This window comes from Trachypithecus francoisi, unplaced genomic scaffold (genome assembly GCF_009764315.1).
Source record: "Trachypithecus francoisi isolate TF-2019V2 unplaced genomic scaffold, Tfra_2.0 Lachesis_group0, whole genome shotgun sequence".
In the NCBI taxonomy this organism is placed as follows: domain Eukaryota; kingdom Metazoa; phylum Chordata; class Mammalia; order Primates; family Cercopithecidae; genus Trachypithecus; species Trachypithecus francoisi.
The window spans coordinates 167,895,701-167,912,739 of NW_022681453.1; the positions used below are offsets into that span (position 1 = coordinate 167,895,701).

General features: G+C 34.3%; 1 protein-coding gene across 1 annotated transcript in view; it reads left to right on the plus strand.

Moving 5' to 3' along the window:
• The window catches only part of KCNH8 (potassium voltage-gated channel subfamily H member 8), a 403,401-nt gene that overhangs the window by 257,631 nt on the left and 128,731 nt on the right, over positions 1-17,039 (plus strand). Inside the window, exon 7 of the mRNA XM_033212772.1 lies at positions 2,431-2,638. Coding sequence (XP_033068663.1) covers positions 2,431-2,638 — 208 coding nt within the window. The remainder of the gene's footprint in view (positions 1-2,430; positions 2,639-17,039) is intronic.

Consider the following 17,039-nt stretch of genomic DNA (forward strand, 5'->3'; position numbering starts at 1 on the left):
GCATACGCTTTGGCTTTGGCTCTGCTCACAATTGCTCATGGCAGTTCTTTTAAGTAGAGATCACATGCTTTTTGAAAACTAGTATGTATATCACTGTAAAAGGCACTTATAAGAGATAAAATCATGAATAAGACATAGGAAGGTTGATAGAGTAGAAAGGGCAGGAGTATGAATCCAAGTTCTGTCACTTACCATCTGAGTAACTTACTTGGGGAAGTTAACACTAAAATATCCATAAAATAGGCATAATATAATTCCTATAGAGTTTTTGACCAGACTAAAAATGCCACATATCTATACAATGCTTTTCTAAAGGTCTAAAACCTAGGAAGACCTGACAACATGTTAGTTAACGTCCTCTCTCTCTCTTTCTCCCTTCTGGATGATAGCTAGGAGGTGATCATATCCATTTGGTAAAAGGGGAAACTCCCATTTGATAGGGGGATTTGATGAATGCACCTGTCTATGAGTAGCTTACAATTCTCATCAGTGACAAATTTGGAACAGCATCCAAAGAGTCAAAAAAATCTTCTCCCTTTTTCAGACACATACTTCTATCTAAGTCAAATATGCTGCTTTCTCCTATCATTCTTCAAGAGGCAACATTAAAACTTTAGCAAGAAGCTATTGACTCTGATGGGAGCAAGCATAATTTTTTTAATGCCAGTTTTTATTGACTTAAGAATGAACATAGAACTATCTGGGTCATCTGGACACCAAGGTTCATGTTCCTAATATTTGCAAATGGCTATTGTCCTCATGTACAAGCAGCTCCACATTCTTTGCTCAAACATCCCCTGTCTGGTCACAGAAAATGGGGAGACTGTATCCAAATTATATGTGCAGATGCCTGCCTCCATTTGGGACTTCCGTTCCAGTTTCATTTCACTTCCAAATTGTCACCTAACCATCAAATTCATCTACCTGTAAAATAAACTCCATCCCCAGTAATATATTTAAATAACAGAATAGAGATTACAAATCTTGACCTCCGACCATCTAGCTAACCACCAGCTTGAGAAATGATAGATGAGAACTTAGCTATAAAGGAGAAGAAAGTAAAACTTGACACAGGAGAATGACAAAAAGAAATAAAAGAGCACAGCTAGCTGTTAAGTTCTTCAAGTGCCCTTAAGAGTTTACTGTATTTGAGTATAGAATAATTCACAAGATTATAACTGAATATAATTTTGTTGAGTATCAATTTCTATGCTGAGCTTGGCGTGTTTGCATCTTAACTTGATAATTTATTCATTCACTCATTTAATAAATATTTATTAAGCATTTTCTATGTGTCAGGCACTGTTCTAGGTTTGTTTTTCTTAGAGATAAGAGAATATGGCTATCAGAGGACAGAATTAGAAGTCAATTGACTTTAGATAAATACAAAAGCAAACTCCCAATGCTGACCTTGTGGCTGATTAAGTTTTGTAAAGGAAAGAGTGCAGTTAGTTAAAGCCATAAAAAGTCACTCCTTCTCTACTTATGCTTTCCCCAAAGAAATTAGGTGACATCAAGAAATCTGTCAAACTGCATTTCCATATGATTTAATGTTTTATTTGTTGTTTCTATTTTAGAATGTTCTTTGAAGGTATGAAAAGAATGTGTGTTATGTACACCCCTTATTAATGATGATATTGACCATTCTGGTCCACACCAATGATGCACATTTTTCAGTTGGACCCTGAAGTCAATAAAATAACCCCTCAGATACAAGTCTACTGCTATAGTGGATGCAAAGGCACTAGGAGACTCTTCAGAAATTCTTGTCCCTTTCATTTTAATTCCCTAATCATGTTTAAGAGAGCACTGAGAGAGAGAGAGAGAGAGAGAGGGCTTCAGGCAAATGTTTTCTCTCTCCATTGATAATGTTGGAAGTATAGTACATGAGGCAGAAGATGCTACTGGTACTTTTGAGCAGAACTTACTCAAGTTTTATGGGTCTACCTATTTTAAAAAATAAACTCTAAGGTATTTTTATTATCACTTTCTATGCATTTACTTCAATTTGTCTGAATTATTATTATAAAGTAATTTCCTTACACAGGGAAGGGAATGTGGGGTTGAAAGAAAATATGTGTAGGGGATTCGAGATATGTACGATTCTGATACCATAATGTGTTTCAGTTGTGTATAAGAATGTAAACTACAGTATGAAATCAGACAGGGAGTGAAAAAACGATAATCCCTAATTAAGAAAGATATTTACTCAAAGAAATTAAATTATCCTTCCTATCCTGTCCTTTATTCCAGCCTCTTTAATTCTATCACTTTCTGATATAATATGTCAAGAACAAAGACAATTCATAAAAATAATAATATTAAAATAATTCTACTTCATTTCCAGAATTTTTAGAATGGCTCCAAGTTAATGTTGTGGTATGACTTTAACACATGCACCAAGTTGTGCTGCTCTGTCTCCTACCACAGGTGTCTCTTGTGCATCTTCTAAAGACGGTGCGACTCTTGCGTCTTTTGCGTCTGCTGCAGAAGTTAGACCGCTATTCCCAACACAGTACTATCGTCCTGACTCTGCTCATGTCCATGTTTGCACTCCTTGCACACTGGATGGCGTGTATCTGGTATGTCATTGGAAAAATGGAGAGGGAAGACAACAGCCTTCTGAAGTGGGAAGTTGGTAAGGGCTTACATTTGTCACATTTTCCATTTTTAAATTAAAAAAAAGAGTATCAAGAACTTGGAGGAAGTGAAAGACAAGTCTATAAATATATTTCTTCTTACTGTCAGTTTGTCTAATTAATTTCTGTTTTTGAATCCATGATACAAGTAATTTATTTCAATAAGGTTTTCTGGAACAACCTTACATTTTTTTTGAAAATTAATGAGTTAAACTAATAAATTTTATATATAATCAAAATGACCAGTTTGGCTGTAGAAGTGTTTAGACAAATAATGTTCAATCTTATCTTGAAATGTTCCTATGCAGGGCTAGTAATAGTAAATCACTTGGAAACTGGCCTATGGCCTATCTCTACAATATCTTAACTAATAAGAAAATGATCACTTATATTTGAGGTGGTATATTAATAGAAAAGATATCCTACCATCCTTCCCTTTAAAAAGAGAGAGTGAGAGTGAAAGTAATCATAATAACACACTCTCCACATTTAGCACACTTTGAGAATTTGTGATGGTAGAAAGGACTGGATATTTACAAGCATAATTTGTAGTTGTGAGTCCCCATAATACATGGGAATTTAAGGGAGATTTTTAGAGTGTTACATAATCTGCATACATGAATCTGAAACATTATGCACATGAACACATTTTTAAACTTATGCCAACCATAGTAAATTTATAGAAAATGAAAATTCTCAAAACTGTAACTCTATCCCAAAATATCTGCATTTTTCTCACAGTCATACCCTTTAGAGAATTGTCACAGTACCTTATGTAGAATTTTTTTTATTAATCTGACATTTAATCAAAAGAATCTGCTTCTTAGTTGGCTAGAAAATCCTTCACTTTTCTTCTCCACCAAAAATCAATCTTGAACTTTTGGAAGAAGTTCACACCTTTGCATAGGAGACTCCCAAGAGAGAAAAATGCCCAAACTTTTCATACCAGCACTAAATGGCTGGACATATTTGGAACATCCCTGTGTTGGCCCTCATAAATGGCAGTCTCTCAGCAAAGGACATATACAAAGCCTTCAAACGCAGCACTGGAGGAAGAGCTGGAGACCTTACGAAAGCAGGTGGAAGGGAATAATCTCCTGTCCAGGTTATTAAAAATACCTCTTCACATCCCAATTTTATTTCTGAGCTACACAAAACAACTGATGTGTTCTTATAATTGTTATCTTAGAGTGATTTTCTTATCTTCTTTATCAAAGCACTTTTAAATGTCTTGTTGTGGGTCCTCAATTCTAGGAAACAAAGAAAATGGGGAAATGGAACTGCTGAGTGAAAGCAAAAATATCTTCGGTAAAAATAAGATCCAATAAGAAAGAGAAGGAGAAAGAGAGAGAGAGAAGAGTTGGTTAAAATGAGGATCAGGGTCTGAATTGTATGTGGATTAAAACATTTTCCATCTTTCAATATTGTTTTCTTCTCTATAACTTTGTCTTGAAGGCTTCCTCATCACATCATATGTCATCATCCTAATGGTGTTCAGTAAATTACAGCATTAGATCTCTGCCCTTTGTTTTGAATTCATATTAAAATTCTGACTTGTGGTCAGCACCTGATTCCTTTTTAGACCTGACCTAATTTTTCTCAGGCCCCAGACCTATACACTCATATTAATTTGTAAGTCTTGTCTAGTCTGAGAGTCTGCAGATGGGGAAATTTAGCTTTTTCACACTCTCAAATTTAGTTATATGAAGAAAGCCTTTTGTTTCATTTCCAACATGCCAGGCTTGCTGCAGACTTACAATCTAGCTGCTGTTTTTCTTCCCACAACATATAGATGTATTTGTTTATCAATAAAAAAAAAAAAACCTGAATTGCTTCTGTATTTACCCCATTATTTGTATTCTTGGTCCTTGTATTATGGTTCAATGTGATGAGTAGGAGATTGTAAGCCGGAACACAATCTCACAGACAGAGCATTGTCATGAAGTAGTGGCAAGAACAGTATTGGACTGGGGGCAATAGATCTCTCCTGTCATCATGGTTCCATTGCTAATCAGCTGTCAGATTTGCCATATTTTTTTTTCACCTGTCTGGGCCTCAGTTTCCTCATCTACAATGTGAAAAAGCTCACCATATAATTTGAAAGTCTATTTCTGGTTTCATGAGTAATGATTATCATGGATAAACAAACCCCAAAATGTGTGCTTCATGTATGTGTGTGTGTGTATATATATACACACACACACATATATATATATATGTTTCTTATTATGGGTCAGTGTCCACATAAACCACCAGAGGATATATTAGAAAGTACATCCTATGATCATGGCATGTCAAATAATTGATAATCTTACTCATTTATGATAAAAATGACTGAAAATATATCTTTAGAGAACTAGATTTCCTGTCCAAACACCTATTGGGATATGACTAGCACGATAGTATGCTAATTAAGTGTGTAAATATTGGGTTTATAGGCTTGTCTACAAAGACTTTCCCTTCTGCTAGAATTATTTGCATCATTTAAATGTTCATTTAAAACATTCCCCGGTTGAGATTTGAACACAAATTAAATAATTATGACCTGCCCTATCTAACTTTATAATGAAGTAGCTGAGAGTCTAGGCTACTTCAGCTTTTACCCTGTAATTTTTGCACTAATAGTAAATTTTACGTTTTTGGGTCCAATTATCATTAATCCAAAAATTTATCATACTAATAACATTTGATGAGAGAACATGTTGTTCCTTATGTTTGTGTTTAACATTAGATGTATAAAAATAGATTCATTTTCCCAAAGGATAAAATTTCTTTCTAATTACTGTTAATTTCCATAAAATGAAATTTTTAAGTGCCCATTACATACTTGGTTCTGTGTTAGACACTGGGGATACCAAAACAAATAATAGAGATTAAAATCTAGTGGGAAAAGTAGACAAAGATTTAATGGATATATTACAGTGTGGTGTATTTTATAAAAGGAATATGTATAGAAGGGTGGCACTAAATCTAACTAGAATATCATCAAAGGCTTTTCACAGATGACCTGAGTTTTAAAGGGTGAATAGGTCTTGTCTGTATAGATGTTGAAGAAAGGGCATTTGTGACAGCAGGGTTATTAATATATTAAGCAATTCACTCTCACAGAAGGTGAATGGAGGTATGGTAGAAAGGGAATGAGGCTAAAGAGATAGGTAGGTAGAGACCAGATCTTTAAAGACTCTGCTAAGCTTTAGAGTGTGGACTTCGTCATAAGATACAGCAAGGGCTAAAGCTCTCTTTTGAACAGAGATCCTTTGAACATAGAGCACCACCAAAGAGTGGGAGATGTTTCACTGTGCTTCATTTTCAATGACTATAAACTGACAATAATAATAGTGCCAACTTCAGTGGGGTTACCAGTATTAAATTAAGCAAGATATATAAAGCATTTAGATTGGTACCTAGTAACTGCTCAGTAAGTAACAGCTAGTATAATTCTCATTATCATTGTATTATGACAATTACTTCTAATGAAAGAAGGTACCATGAACTATGACTAGTGAATATTTATCATTTTATGTATGAAAGTTATTAAGAAATAGCTTTAAAAGTATTGCCTTCATGGTTTAGTTTGGTGCTGGACAAAAAATTATATGCTTTTGCATATCTTTAAAGTAATTTACCTGTACCTCCTTTCAATTGGAAACTCATTCTCTGAAAAATTTTTACATAGGCTCACAATTGCACATACGTAGGAGATTTTTTCTTTCAGGTTCATTTAGAAGGCAAGTCCTACATCAACCTTATAAGCTTGTTAGGATATATCAATTTTTTATGGAATTTAGATATAGTGCTTCAAGGGTAAGATTAAACACTGTATTAAAGACACATGTCACAACTGAATCAGAGAGTGCTTTTTACAGTTTAATTTTTGGGAGGCTGCAAAGAAATGTTTCAAAAGGATCTCTTTGCAGGGAGTGGAGGATGTTTTATTTGTTTACTATAAGAGGATATCAATAAATACCCAGCTAAAAATGTACAAGTAGACCTTGCATGTTTTCTTACGTATCAATTAATATATGTATATATTATTTCAGCTCCTATCACTTTTAAAGTTCAATCAATGATATTGAATTAGTCTCTGAAGAACTCTGTTAGCATCCTAATATGAGTTCTGATTTGCAGCTAAAAAGGTTCAGGTCTGAATCCTGCTTCAGGAATGTGAGTTTGAATCAGGCATGTGATTTTGACCAAAATGACCTCAATGTGTGGTTTTTCATTAAATAATCTCAGATTTGTCATCTATGAGCGTGGCAATACTGACTCTCGTGAGTACTCACTTCACATAGTATCTGGTACATAGTGTGTGCTTGTAGTTGGTACCTGCCACCATTATCACCACCACCTCTGCTCTTATTGTTAATTGAAGCCATCTGAAACTCCAGCAACCTGTTCAAACTTACATCAATGAGCAATGTAGAACTGAAATAGCAATACTCTTAACGTCTAGTAAAGAGATGATATTTTTGTATCAGTCATGATTCTTGATTGCAAGTAAAAACAAAAAAGGAATTCATTCGCAGGACATGTAGACTCAGAATTAGAAGGACACAAAACAAGACTAGGAAGACACCGTGAGCTAAGGCAGCCCCACATTGCCAATGCAAGAAGTTCCATTGTGACATTTCACAAGGATGGCCTGAACATGTTTCTGTCTGTAGATCCTGTGCAGGAGTCCTAACCTCCTCTGCACCTCTGATTCACAGTGCCTGAGGGAAGAATTCAATTGGCCAAGCTTAAATCACATGCTCAGACACAGACTGCCAGGACAGGGAGACTCTTTCCATCTTACCCTTCCATGATGGAAAGTGGAGCCCTGTGTCTCTCCATTACTATATACAAGGAAGAACCCACCCACACCCCTGCCAGATAGGATGTTAGCCAGCAAAAAAAATTAAAAAGCATCATAATGTCAGACAGAATTAGCTGAAATATGGGGAAGTGGTATTTTTGATGCATCTTGCTCACTGTAACAAATCTGTGTTCCTTATGTGAGTCTAACCATGGAATCCTAATTACCAATCTGTGTTTCCTCATCTATAATAGATTGTGTCTTGGTCAGTAGCTCCTGTTTTATAGCTAAAATGTTACCTTATGTTCTTTTTCAAAAGTACCTCTAAGACAATGACAATCTGAACTTTAAAATACATAATCTACTTCAAAGTTCAAAGAGTATTTTGTAATAGAGAGGAAGCTCTTTTATCTCTTATCCTTTGGCTGGAGCAGGCGTATCCATTGCAGATGCCTATAAGTGTATCTGTATCATGCAGGGAAGGGCGGAAAGGCCAAGAATCTAGAATGGGAAAAAAAGGATTAAGTCAGACATCATTTTCAAATTTTCATTGACAATTTTAATCCTAAATCTCCTGATCCTCGTTGGATAAAACCTCTTAAAAGCAAATTGATTTGAAGTGCTCTCTAGTTATTAACTACTTAGCATTTACAAGCCTTATGTAAGAAAAAATAATTAACAGGCTTATGATGTTGTGAGCTGATTACTTCATTAACCGCATCGGTTTTCCTAAAGAAGGTTGAATTTACTAACCCTACTTTTTCAGGGTTTACATAAAGAATTATAAAAACTTTTAAAGATAACCCTTACTTGTAAATTCTCATTCTTAAGAATGCATGAGATAAAGAAAAGAGGAAAAAATCTAAAATGAAGTTTTCCAGCCATTAAAGTGGACACTAGTGAAGGACTCCTGGATTTATTTTTTTAAAACAAAAACCAATCAGTACCTTAAGCCTTAATGTGCACTGTAATGAACCGAGGATCTCCTTTAATATAAATTCTAATTCAGGAAGTTAAGACCCTTCTTTTTTAAACAAACTCCAAAGTGATGCTGGTCCTGCACATCACACCGTGGGTGGCGAGGTTTTTAAAATGTCTTAAACTTTTGAGGAAGTTAATACTCCCAGTTGTAAACAGCGCTAACCAGTAACAATTCAGTCCTTTCTATCCTTTTCCACCGTCCTATATTTTTTTCAATCCCCAACACATCTGCAAATTTATTTGGACATAGTTTATTTCTAATGGACAAAGGTGGTCTATCTAAAAGCAATTAACCTCAATACTGAAGTAGTACAACACAGTACTTAAAAATGTCGTCACAAACAATGTGTATTACTGTTAGTTCCAGAAAACTCAAATCAAATACCATCCGTTTAAAAAGTTTTGTCAATGCTCTGTTCTATTTTCATAAGGGCTTCTAGAAAACAGAAAATATTTCCATGTTTTAGAAGTAAGATTTTACTCTTTCGTTATAAGAAGCAAATGGTATATTTTAAAAACTCAAATTTTTTATATTTTAAGTATAGCAATAAACTTTGCTTATTATAAAAATTGTGGAAATAAAGTATATATAGCAATGTCCAGTTATGTAGTTGCATTATCTCTGCAGTCTGATCTTGTATTTAAGATTATTTGGGCATTTAGATAGTAAGAAATACAAAAGTTTGCATTTAATTGCATAATATTCACAGTCCTTTGAAAGGGAATTTCTGGGTTTCAGGTAGCAGGGAGTTAATATGATTTCAAGTTGCTACGGTTGCTTAAGAGGAGAAAATACTTATACCTAGAAAGAAATGAAGCTACAATATACTCAGAATCTTTGCACCGCTGTTTCCAAATGTGTTCACACTTCCTACCAAACACTCCAAGCAACAAAGATTCTGTTATCATGTAAGTTTCAGAGATGTAGCACACTGCATCCCTGTTCTAAAAGACTAACAAGGTATATTAGCAGCATATATACGCTCAGAGAAATTCTGAAGAAATTGATTAAACTTTATTTAAAAGAAATGTTGCATAAATTTATTTTATATCATAATCTTTTTCTTTTTTGTACATATTATTAATACTCTATTAACATCTTATCCTATGAGTTTGAAGTTTTAAAAACACACCTTAGGAAAAGTTACTAAAACCAATATCATAGTAGGAAGAATAATCATGGTTTTAATCTTTTAAAAATATAGGATATCACATGTATCATCCCACGGTAAATCTACAAAAATAGAGAGCGAGATTATTCTCGCTACAAAATGGAGATTAAAATGCCTACCTAGAAAATCATTGGTGAGCTTAAATAAGAATGTATATGAAAGGCCGGGCACAGTGGCTCAAGCCTGTAATCCCAGCACTTTGGGAGGCCGAGGCGGGCGGATCACAGGGTCAGGAGATCGAGACCATCCTGGCTAACACGGTGAAACCTCGTCTCTACTAAAAATACAAAGAAAATTAGCCTCGCGTGGTGGCGGGCGCCTGTAGTCCCAGCTACTGGGAGGCTGAGGCAGGAGAATGGCCTAAACCCGGGAGGCGGAGCTTGCAGTGAGCCGAGATGGCGCCACTGCACGCCAGCCTGGGCGACAGAGCAAGACTCCCTCTCAAGAAAAAAAAAAAAAAAAAGAATGTGTATGAAAGCAGTTTGCAAATCTAAAAGTGCTATAGAATTGTGATGTGTTATTTTTGGGTCATAGTTAACAGTATACACACAGATATACATGCATGTGTATATGTATATGTATATGTATGCATATATAAGAAAAACAGGAATGTGTATACACTATACCACAAATTCCTGTCTTCGTGTTCTCCACGATACTGATCCTAGCTTGTATGTAGAGAGTATATGCACAATACATGTATTTGAGTGAATGGATGCAGAAGTAAGTGGGTGAACAACAAATAAGGATTCCGTACTTTATTATTAAGTCACCCTTTAGCTTAAAAGAGAAAGACATGCTGAAATCAGTCTTCCTTCAGTGTTTGGAAGTTACACTTGTTTCATACTTCCTTATAGTATCTCATTATTTATACTGTACTATTATAGACCACATTCTCATTAGTCATTTGGTTAAAACTGATTTGCCTAAAATGTAGGCAATAAAGTTATAGGAAACCAAAAGTCAGGATTCTATTTCTATTGAATCGTCTATTATTTTGGATATTTTGACTCCCCAAATACTGAAGTCCCTTAGTATTCAGATTACACTTGAGGAGAAATTGTTTTAGTTTTCTCTCAAAAGATCTTATAATACTGGACGATTATTAAGATAAGTTTTATTAAGCATTTATAAGTATCACAAATTAATCCATTTGGGGTTTGGTTTTCTGATTTATAAAACATTATCCAAGTGTACCTTGCCCCTAGATTTCCTTGCTTTTTTTTGAAAATCTTTGACATGTTTTACAATAATTAATTTGCAATCTATACTCTACATATTCCTCACATCTACTGACAATCTTGTACAAACAATTGCTCATTTTCTTCTGTTTCCCCCCCTAAGAAATACATATGTAAGGAGTATATATATAAAATCTTTCTGTTTATGGTATTACTAAAGAACAGTCTTTAACTATTATCCCCATCAAAGAAGAACATATTGTAAACTCTAAATCATTGGTCTATTTATAATTTTATTGTGAAAAATAATTACTAGATTAATAAGTCTATGAGCACTGACTGCAGCTATAAAAATTAAATACTAAGTCTAAGTCACTGATTTGAAATATAAAGTGTGAAATTTCAGTGTGCTTGTAGAAAAGCACAGGTTTTGAACCACTCACACTAATATATTTTTAACCAAAACAAACAGACAAGTTAGCTTTGATGATGAAAATAAAAATCAGAACCACAGTGTCATCATACTCCTAAGGATAAAAAAGTGTTAAGCAGCTAATACTTTGTGACTGAGGTTAATTGTCATTCTGTAGCAATGATGCTAATCACTATGTAATTTTTATTATCTGGACTTTGTAAAGTACCTAGTATATATTTTATTGAAACCTGTGTAGTATGTTTTATATTATGCCCCATAAAACATTTTAATATGTAGGTTTTAGAGGCCCTATTCCTCATCAGATGTCCTGAAATTTGTGTGAGGTTGCAGTGCATCAGTCAATTGTAAATGTATTTTGAATTTCTTACTGTATGGCAGTGTCATAAAGGAAATGATAAGCAATGATTTCAGTTTTACAGAACTTTAATTTCACCAAGTTGTAAGAGAAAACTAATCATTTCAACTGCTCTTCACTCCCTACCCTGTTGCTTTTTCTGTATTTTCTGTCTCAGTAAATGGCTCAAGCATGCTTCCATCTTATAGCTGGAGATAAATTTAGATTGGCACTGCTTACAGCTCTTGTTGGATCCAGAATCCCTCCAAAGAGCTCTTGCTTTCTAGTCCCATCTTTCTAGTCTCATTTTGGTATCTTAGCTTTCAAGGAATACTCTTGGCTCTTAAACATCTTAGGCTGTGCCTTGGACCTAGATTTTAAAAGAGTGAGTCTTTTTTGAGTATTTTCTCCAAGGAGTCTTTGTTATAAGGTGATAGTTTGCTGACCATTCATTGGCTTCTCTGCTTCTCTGAAAGGATCCTATGACTTCAATCACTGTTTTTCTATCCTACTGGATTTTCCTGAGTTGTGTAGTTGTTAAGATCATGGACAAGTAATATGCTTCTGGCTCTGGGAGTATCATGGGCTTCTATATTTAAATGAGTTCAGTGTTGAAGACATGTCTCACACAAGAACTACTAATCTTAGAGTGGCCTAAAAGGTAATAGGAACATTCAAAGAATAAAATGAAAAGAGATTTATTTTTGGTAATGGGAGCAATGTGATCTACTGACTTGAGGTTTGGATCTAAACTAACTAACTAATTAATTAATTTTCTAAGCACCTACTCAGTTTCCTAGTATCATTTATCAAATAATCCATTTATTTCCACTAATTACAGTGTTTTAATCAGGCTTAATTATGCATACTTATGGCTCTTACTAGGCTTCATTTTTCTTCTGTTGACAGTCTAATTTTACAAAAATATTACATAGTTTGGATTATTGTACTTTAAAATTTGGGGTATAGAAGGTAGAATAGAGGACATTTTGACTCATTTACTTATTTAGATAAATATCAGAAAAAAAAAATCCCTTCCCCAAAAAAGTCTAACTGGCATTTTAATTGGAGTTAATTTTAGAAATTAAATTAGGGAAAGTAATACTTTGAGAACATTGAGGTTTTTTTTGTCCAATTCATGGTATTTAATCTCCATTTATTTAAAATATTATTCTGTATAATTAAGTGAAATTGTGTAATTCTCTTTACACAGGTTACACATATTTCTTAAGTATATTTTTAAGTATTATGCATTTTTGTGCTTCTATGAATGGGATCTATTTTTCACTGATTTTTGTTTCAGTCATTACTGTATAAGAAAATCTAGTCACTTCGAAATATTTTGTAGAAATCTCAAATAATATGTATCTAATAATGTTTCACAAGTTTTATATTTTCTGAGTTTTTTAGAAAGACAATCGTATAATATATATACATACGAATAAATTTCTCCCTGACTTCTAATATCCATAGTCTTTTTAGCTACTAGCTTGAGAAAATGACGTATTTTATGAAATATGTACTGTAACTTCACTAAGAGATTTTGATGAAAAGATGTTTTCTAAATCACTAACAGGCATTATCATCGATGTTTGATATACATTGATACTTGATAAAGTCTGTGATATACCACAGTGATATACCACAGAACTTTATATTGTGGTTCTCAAAAATGTATTTCATAAAAGAACATGACATAATAGAACAATTCTTAGCCCAGAGGTTGGGAATCCTTTATTCTAATCAAGCCCTGACATTAATTAGCTGTTTGACCTAGGACATTTTATCAAACCATATTTGTCTCAATTATTTCTCTTAAAATGAGATATTTGATTGGTTCTTACTGAGTTTCAATCCTTCTTGAAACCCTTTTGGAAAATGAATGGAAGCTGTAGATATCCAATGATAAATTAATATATCCTATATAAATGGTATTTGCATTAAAGTATAGTTTTATGTTTCATTAGATTATTTCATAGGATCCTGGTAAACAAAACACACAAAAACATCTGAGAGCTAGTTGATCTCTAAAGTTTTTAACTTAAGTAATATTTGGCTACATTACCTTTAAGAAATGTGTCTTGCTTATGAATTTTAGGTCTGTCGAACAACTAATGCCTTAGTCTACTGACATATCTTTAGTCGTAAATGAAAACTACGTAACAGTTGCCATAACTCACTAGTAAAACATGTTAGCCTTTATATTCTTTCAGGTTTTATACCATTAAAGTATAATTGTATTCTGCATAGTAATATGCTTTTGTGAAATCCCTCTCATTTAATCCATTTCTTCCTAAAGTTCTTAACCTTTGGAGACTTTTAGCTACAGATGTGAACTTTCAATTTTGCTATTCAAACAAGCTTAATAAACAGTTTCACTTTATATGCAACTTTTCAGAAATGTAGTAATTTCTTAAATTGAGAGAAACCAACCACTCTTCAGGTTGGATATAAAAATAACATGTTTTAAAATGCTCAAAATTTCATCTCTGGTTTAGTTTCTAAAGGGTAGTAAGAAGCAAAGGAGATTCCTAGTATTTTAAGACTTCCATCATTTAGACAATGTTCTAATTAGCCCAGATGTTGTGAGAGCCTTCACAACATAGTCTCTAACTGCTGTATTTTTTTCAACCCCCATACTCAATAACCTTATGCAACTGAGTTGGCTCCAGGTGAGTTACTCTTTTATTTAAGCCAACTGTAACCCATAGAGTCACAGGATGTTAGTTTAAGAAGAGACTTTAGAGATAATATATTCTAAATCCCTAATTCTACTTGATTATTTCTCTTTGATGAGGCCTCATAATGTAGTGGGGAGAACATGGATTGAGTGTTATAAAATTAAGGATCTCTCCTGGCCCTACACCTCAGATTTCTTCTCTGTAAAATGACCTAGTCAGATCAAATGAGCTCCAAGATCTTTAGAATATCAACTTCTCTTATTTGCATGAGAAGAATAGTGGAACAAAAGCTCTTTTAGTAGAGTTATTCTACTCCAAAAAATTTCTGAAGATAGAAATATATTTTTCTACTTCCAAAAATCCATGAAATAAATGGCTTTTATGACTTCTGACCCTTGTTCCAAAGAAGGAGTAAGTTTGACCTGATATATGTCTTTCTAAAAATTACTTTATAGTCTAAATGCTTCTATTATTAAGTCCAAACAAAGTATTTTTTAATTTGAAGCATTTAAAATTAACGATAATATTTACAACAAGTAATAGAAAATAAGGTGTGATATTAATGGAAATATAATCTAAGTGTAGTTTTTTTCTTAAGTTCATATCTTCCTTATCTTTCTATGCCTGTTCCTGCTAAATTTACAGATGTTGTTTTCAGATAAGAGTTTATCTGCTAGAGGGATTTGGAGCCCCCAGTTACCTGGTTCAGCAACCTGAGCTGCCCCACCCTACCTAGACACAGATTATGGTGCAGAGTGAATCCCTCTGCTCCACACCTAAGCAGATCTCCAGTAACTTGGAACATCTGTTCACTTGGATCAGCAGCCTGAGTTGTCCCACCCCTCCTGTGCAGAGATCTTGAGGTGACCCTTTCTGCTCCATGGTCAGGTAGATCTCCACACATTTGGAATGCCCACTTGTCTGATTCAACAACCCAACTTGCCCCACCATTCCTAGACATAGATAGTGGTGCAGTGAAACCCTCTCTGCTTCATGTCCAGGCAGATCCTGAGGCATTCAGAGCACCTGTTTCCCTGGTTCAGCATCCTGAGTCACACCCCCCTCCATGCAGAGATCTTGGTGCAGGGGTGCTGTCTCTGTCCTATGCTTAGGCAGATCTCCAGGCATCTAGAGCACCCACACTCCTAGATTGAGCTTCAGCTGCGCCCATTACCATACAGAGATCTTGAAGCCAAGGTTTCTCAGCTCCACGTGTAGGCACACATAGAATTTATACAAAATAATAATAATAACACTATAGGGAAAGAAAGAAAAAGAAAAAATCCTACCTGTATGAACATAATTATAAGAATTAGAAGTGTCAGCATCTCCATATGAGAAGGAACCAAAACAAGAATGCTGGCACCATGAAAAATCTGAATGTAGTGACACCACTAAAGGACTGCACTAGCTCTCCAGCAGTGGTCACTATCCAAAATAGAAACTCAGAAGTAACAGATAAATAATTCAAAACATGGATTGCAAGGAAGTTCACTGAGAGACCCAAGACAGGGTGGAAAATCAACACAAAAAAAATTTCTAAAGCAATTCAGTAAATGAAGAAAGAGATAAATGTCCTAAAAAGAAAATCAATCAGAACTTCAGGAATTGAAAAACTCACTTAAGGAACCTCAAAATACAATTGAAAATCTTATCAGTAGACTGGATCAAGTAGAAGAAAGAAGCTCAGAGCCAGAAAGCCAGTATTTTCAACTAACCCAGTCTGACAAAAATTAAGAAAAAAAGAATTTTAAAAAATGATGAAAATCTTTGAGAAATATGAGCTCATGTAAACTGATCAAGCCTACAAATTACTGGCATTCCTTGGAGAGAAGGAGGAAAAGCAAATAACCTGGAAAACACATTTGAGGGACTCATTCAAGAAAATGTCCCTAATGTTGCTGGAGAGATAGAAATTCAAATATAAGAAATTCAGAGAACACCTGTGAAACACTATACAAAACAAATATCACCAAGACATATAGCCACTAGACTATCCAAGGTCAGCACTATAGAAAAAACTTAAAGGCAACTAGAGGAAAAGGGAAAATAACATACAAAGGGAACCCCATCAAGCTAACAACAGACTTGTCAGAAAAAGGCTTACAAACCAAGAGAGATTGGGGGTCTATTTTTAACAGTTAAAGAAAAGAAATTCCAATCAATAATTTTATATCCTGCCAAGCTGAACTCATAAATGAAGGAGAAATAAAATCTTTTACAGACAAGCAAGCTCTAAGGGAATTTGTTACCATTACACGTGCCTTACACGAGATTCTTAAGGAGTTCTACACATGAAAACAAAAGAATAATAACTGCTGCTACAAAAACACACTTAAGTATACAGCTCACAGACCCCATAAAACCAAAATACAATAGCAACTACACAGCAAACAGCTAACAACTTCACGATAAGATCAAAACCTCACATATCAATATTAACCTTGAAAGTAAATGGTCTAAATGATCCACCTAAAAGTCACAGAGTAGTAAGTTAGATAAGAAAACAAGACCCATTCATCTGCTCTCTTTTAGGGATCTGTTTCACACTTACTGACACCCATAGGCTTACAGGGTTGGAGAAAAATATACCATGCAAACAGAAAACAAAAAACATAGAGTCGAGTTACTATTCTCATATCAGATGAAACAGACTTTAAAGCAACAACAGTAAAAAATGACAAGAAGCACATTACATAATGATAAATTGTTCAAGTCAACAAGAAGACTTAACTATCATAAATATGTACACACCAAACACGGGAGCACCCAAATTCATAAAACAAGAACTTCTAGAACTACAAAAAGACTTAGACAGCC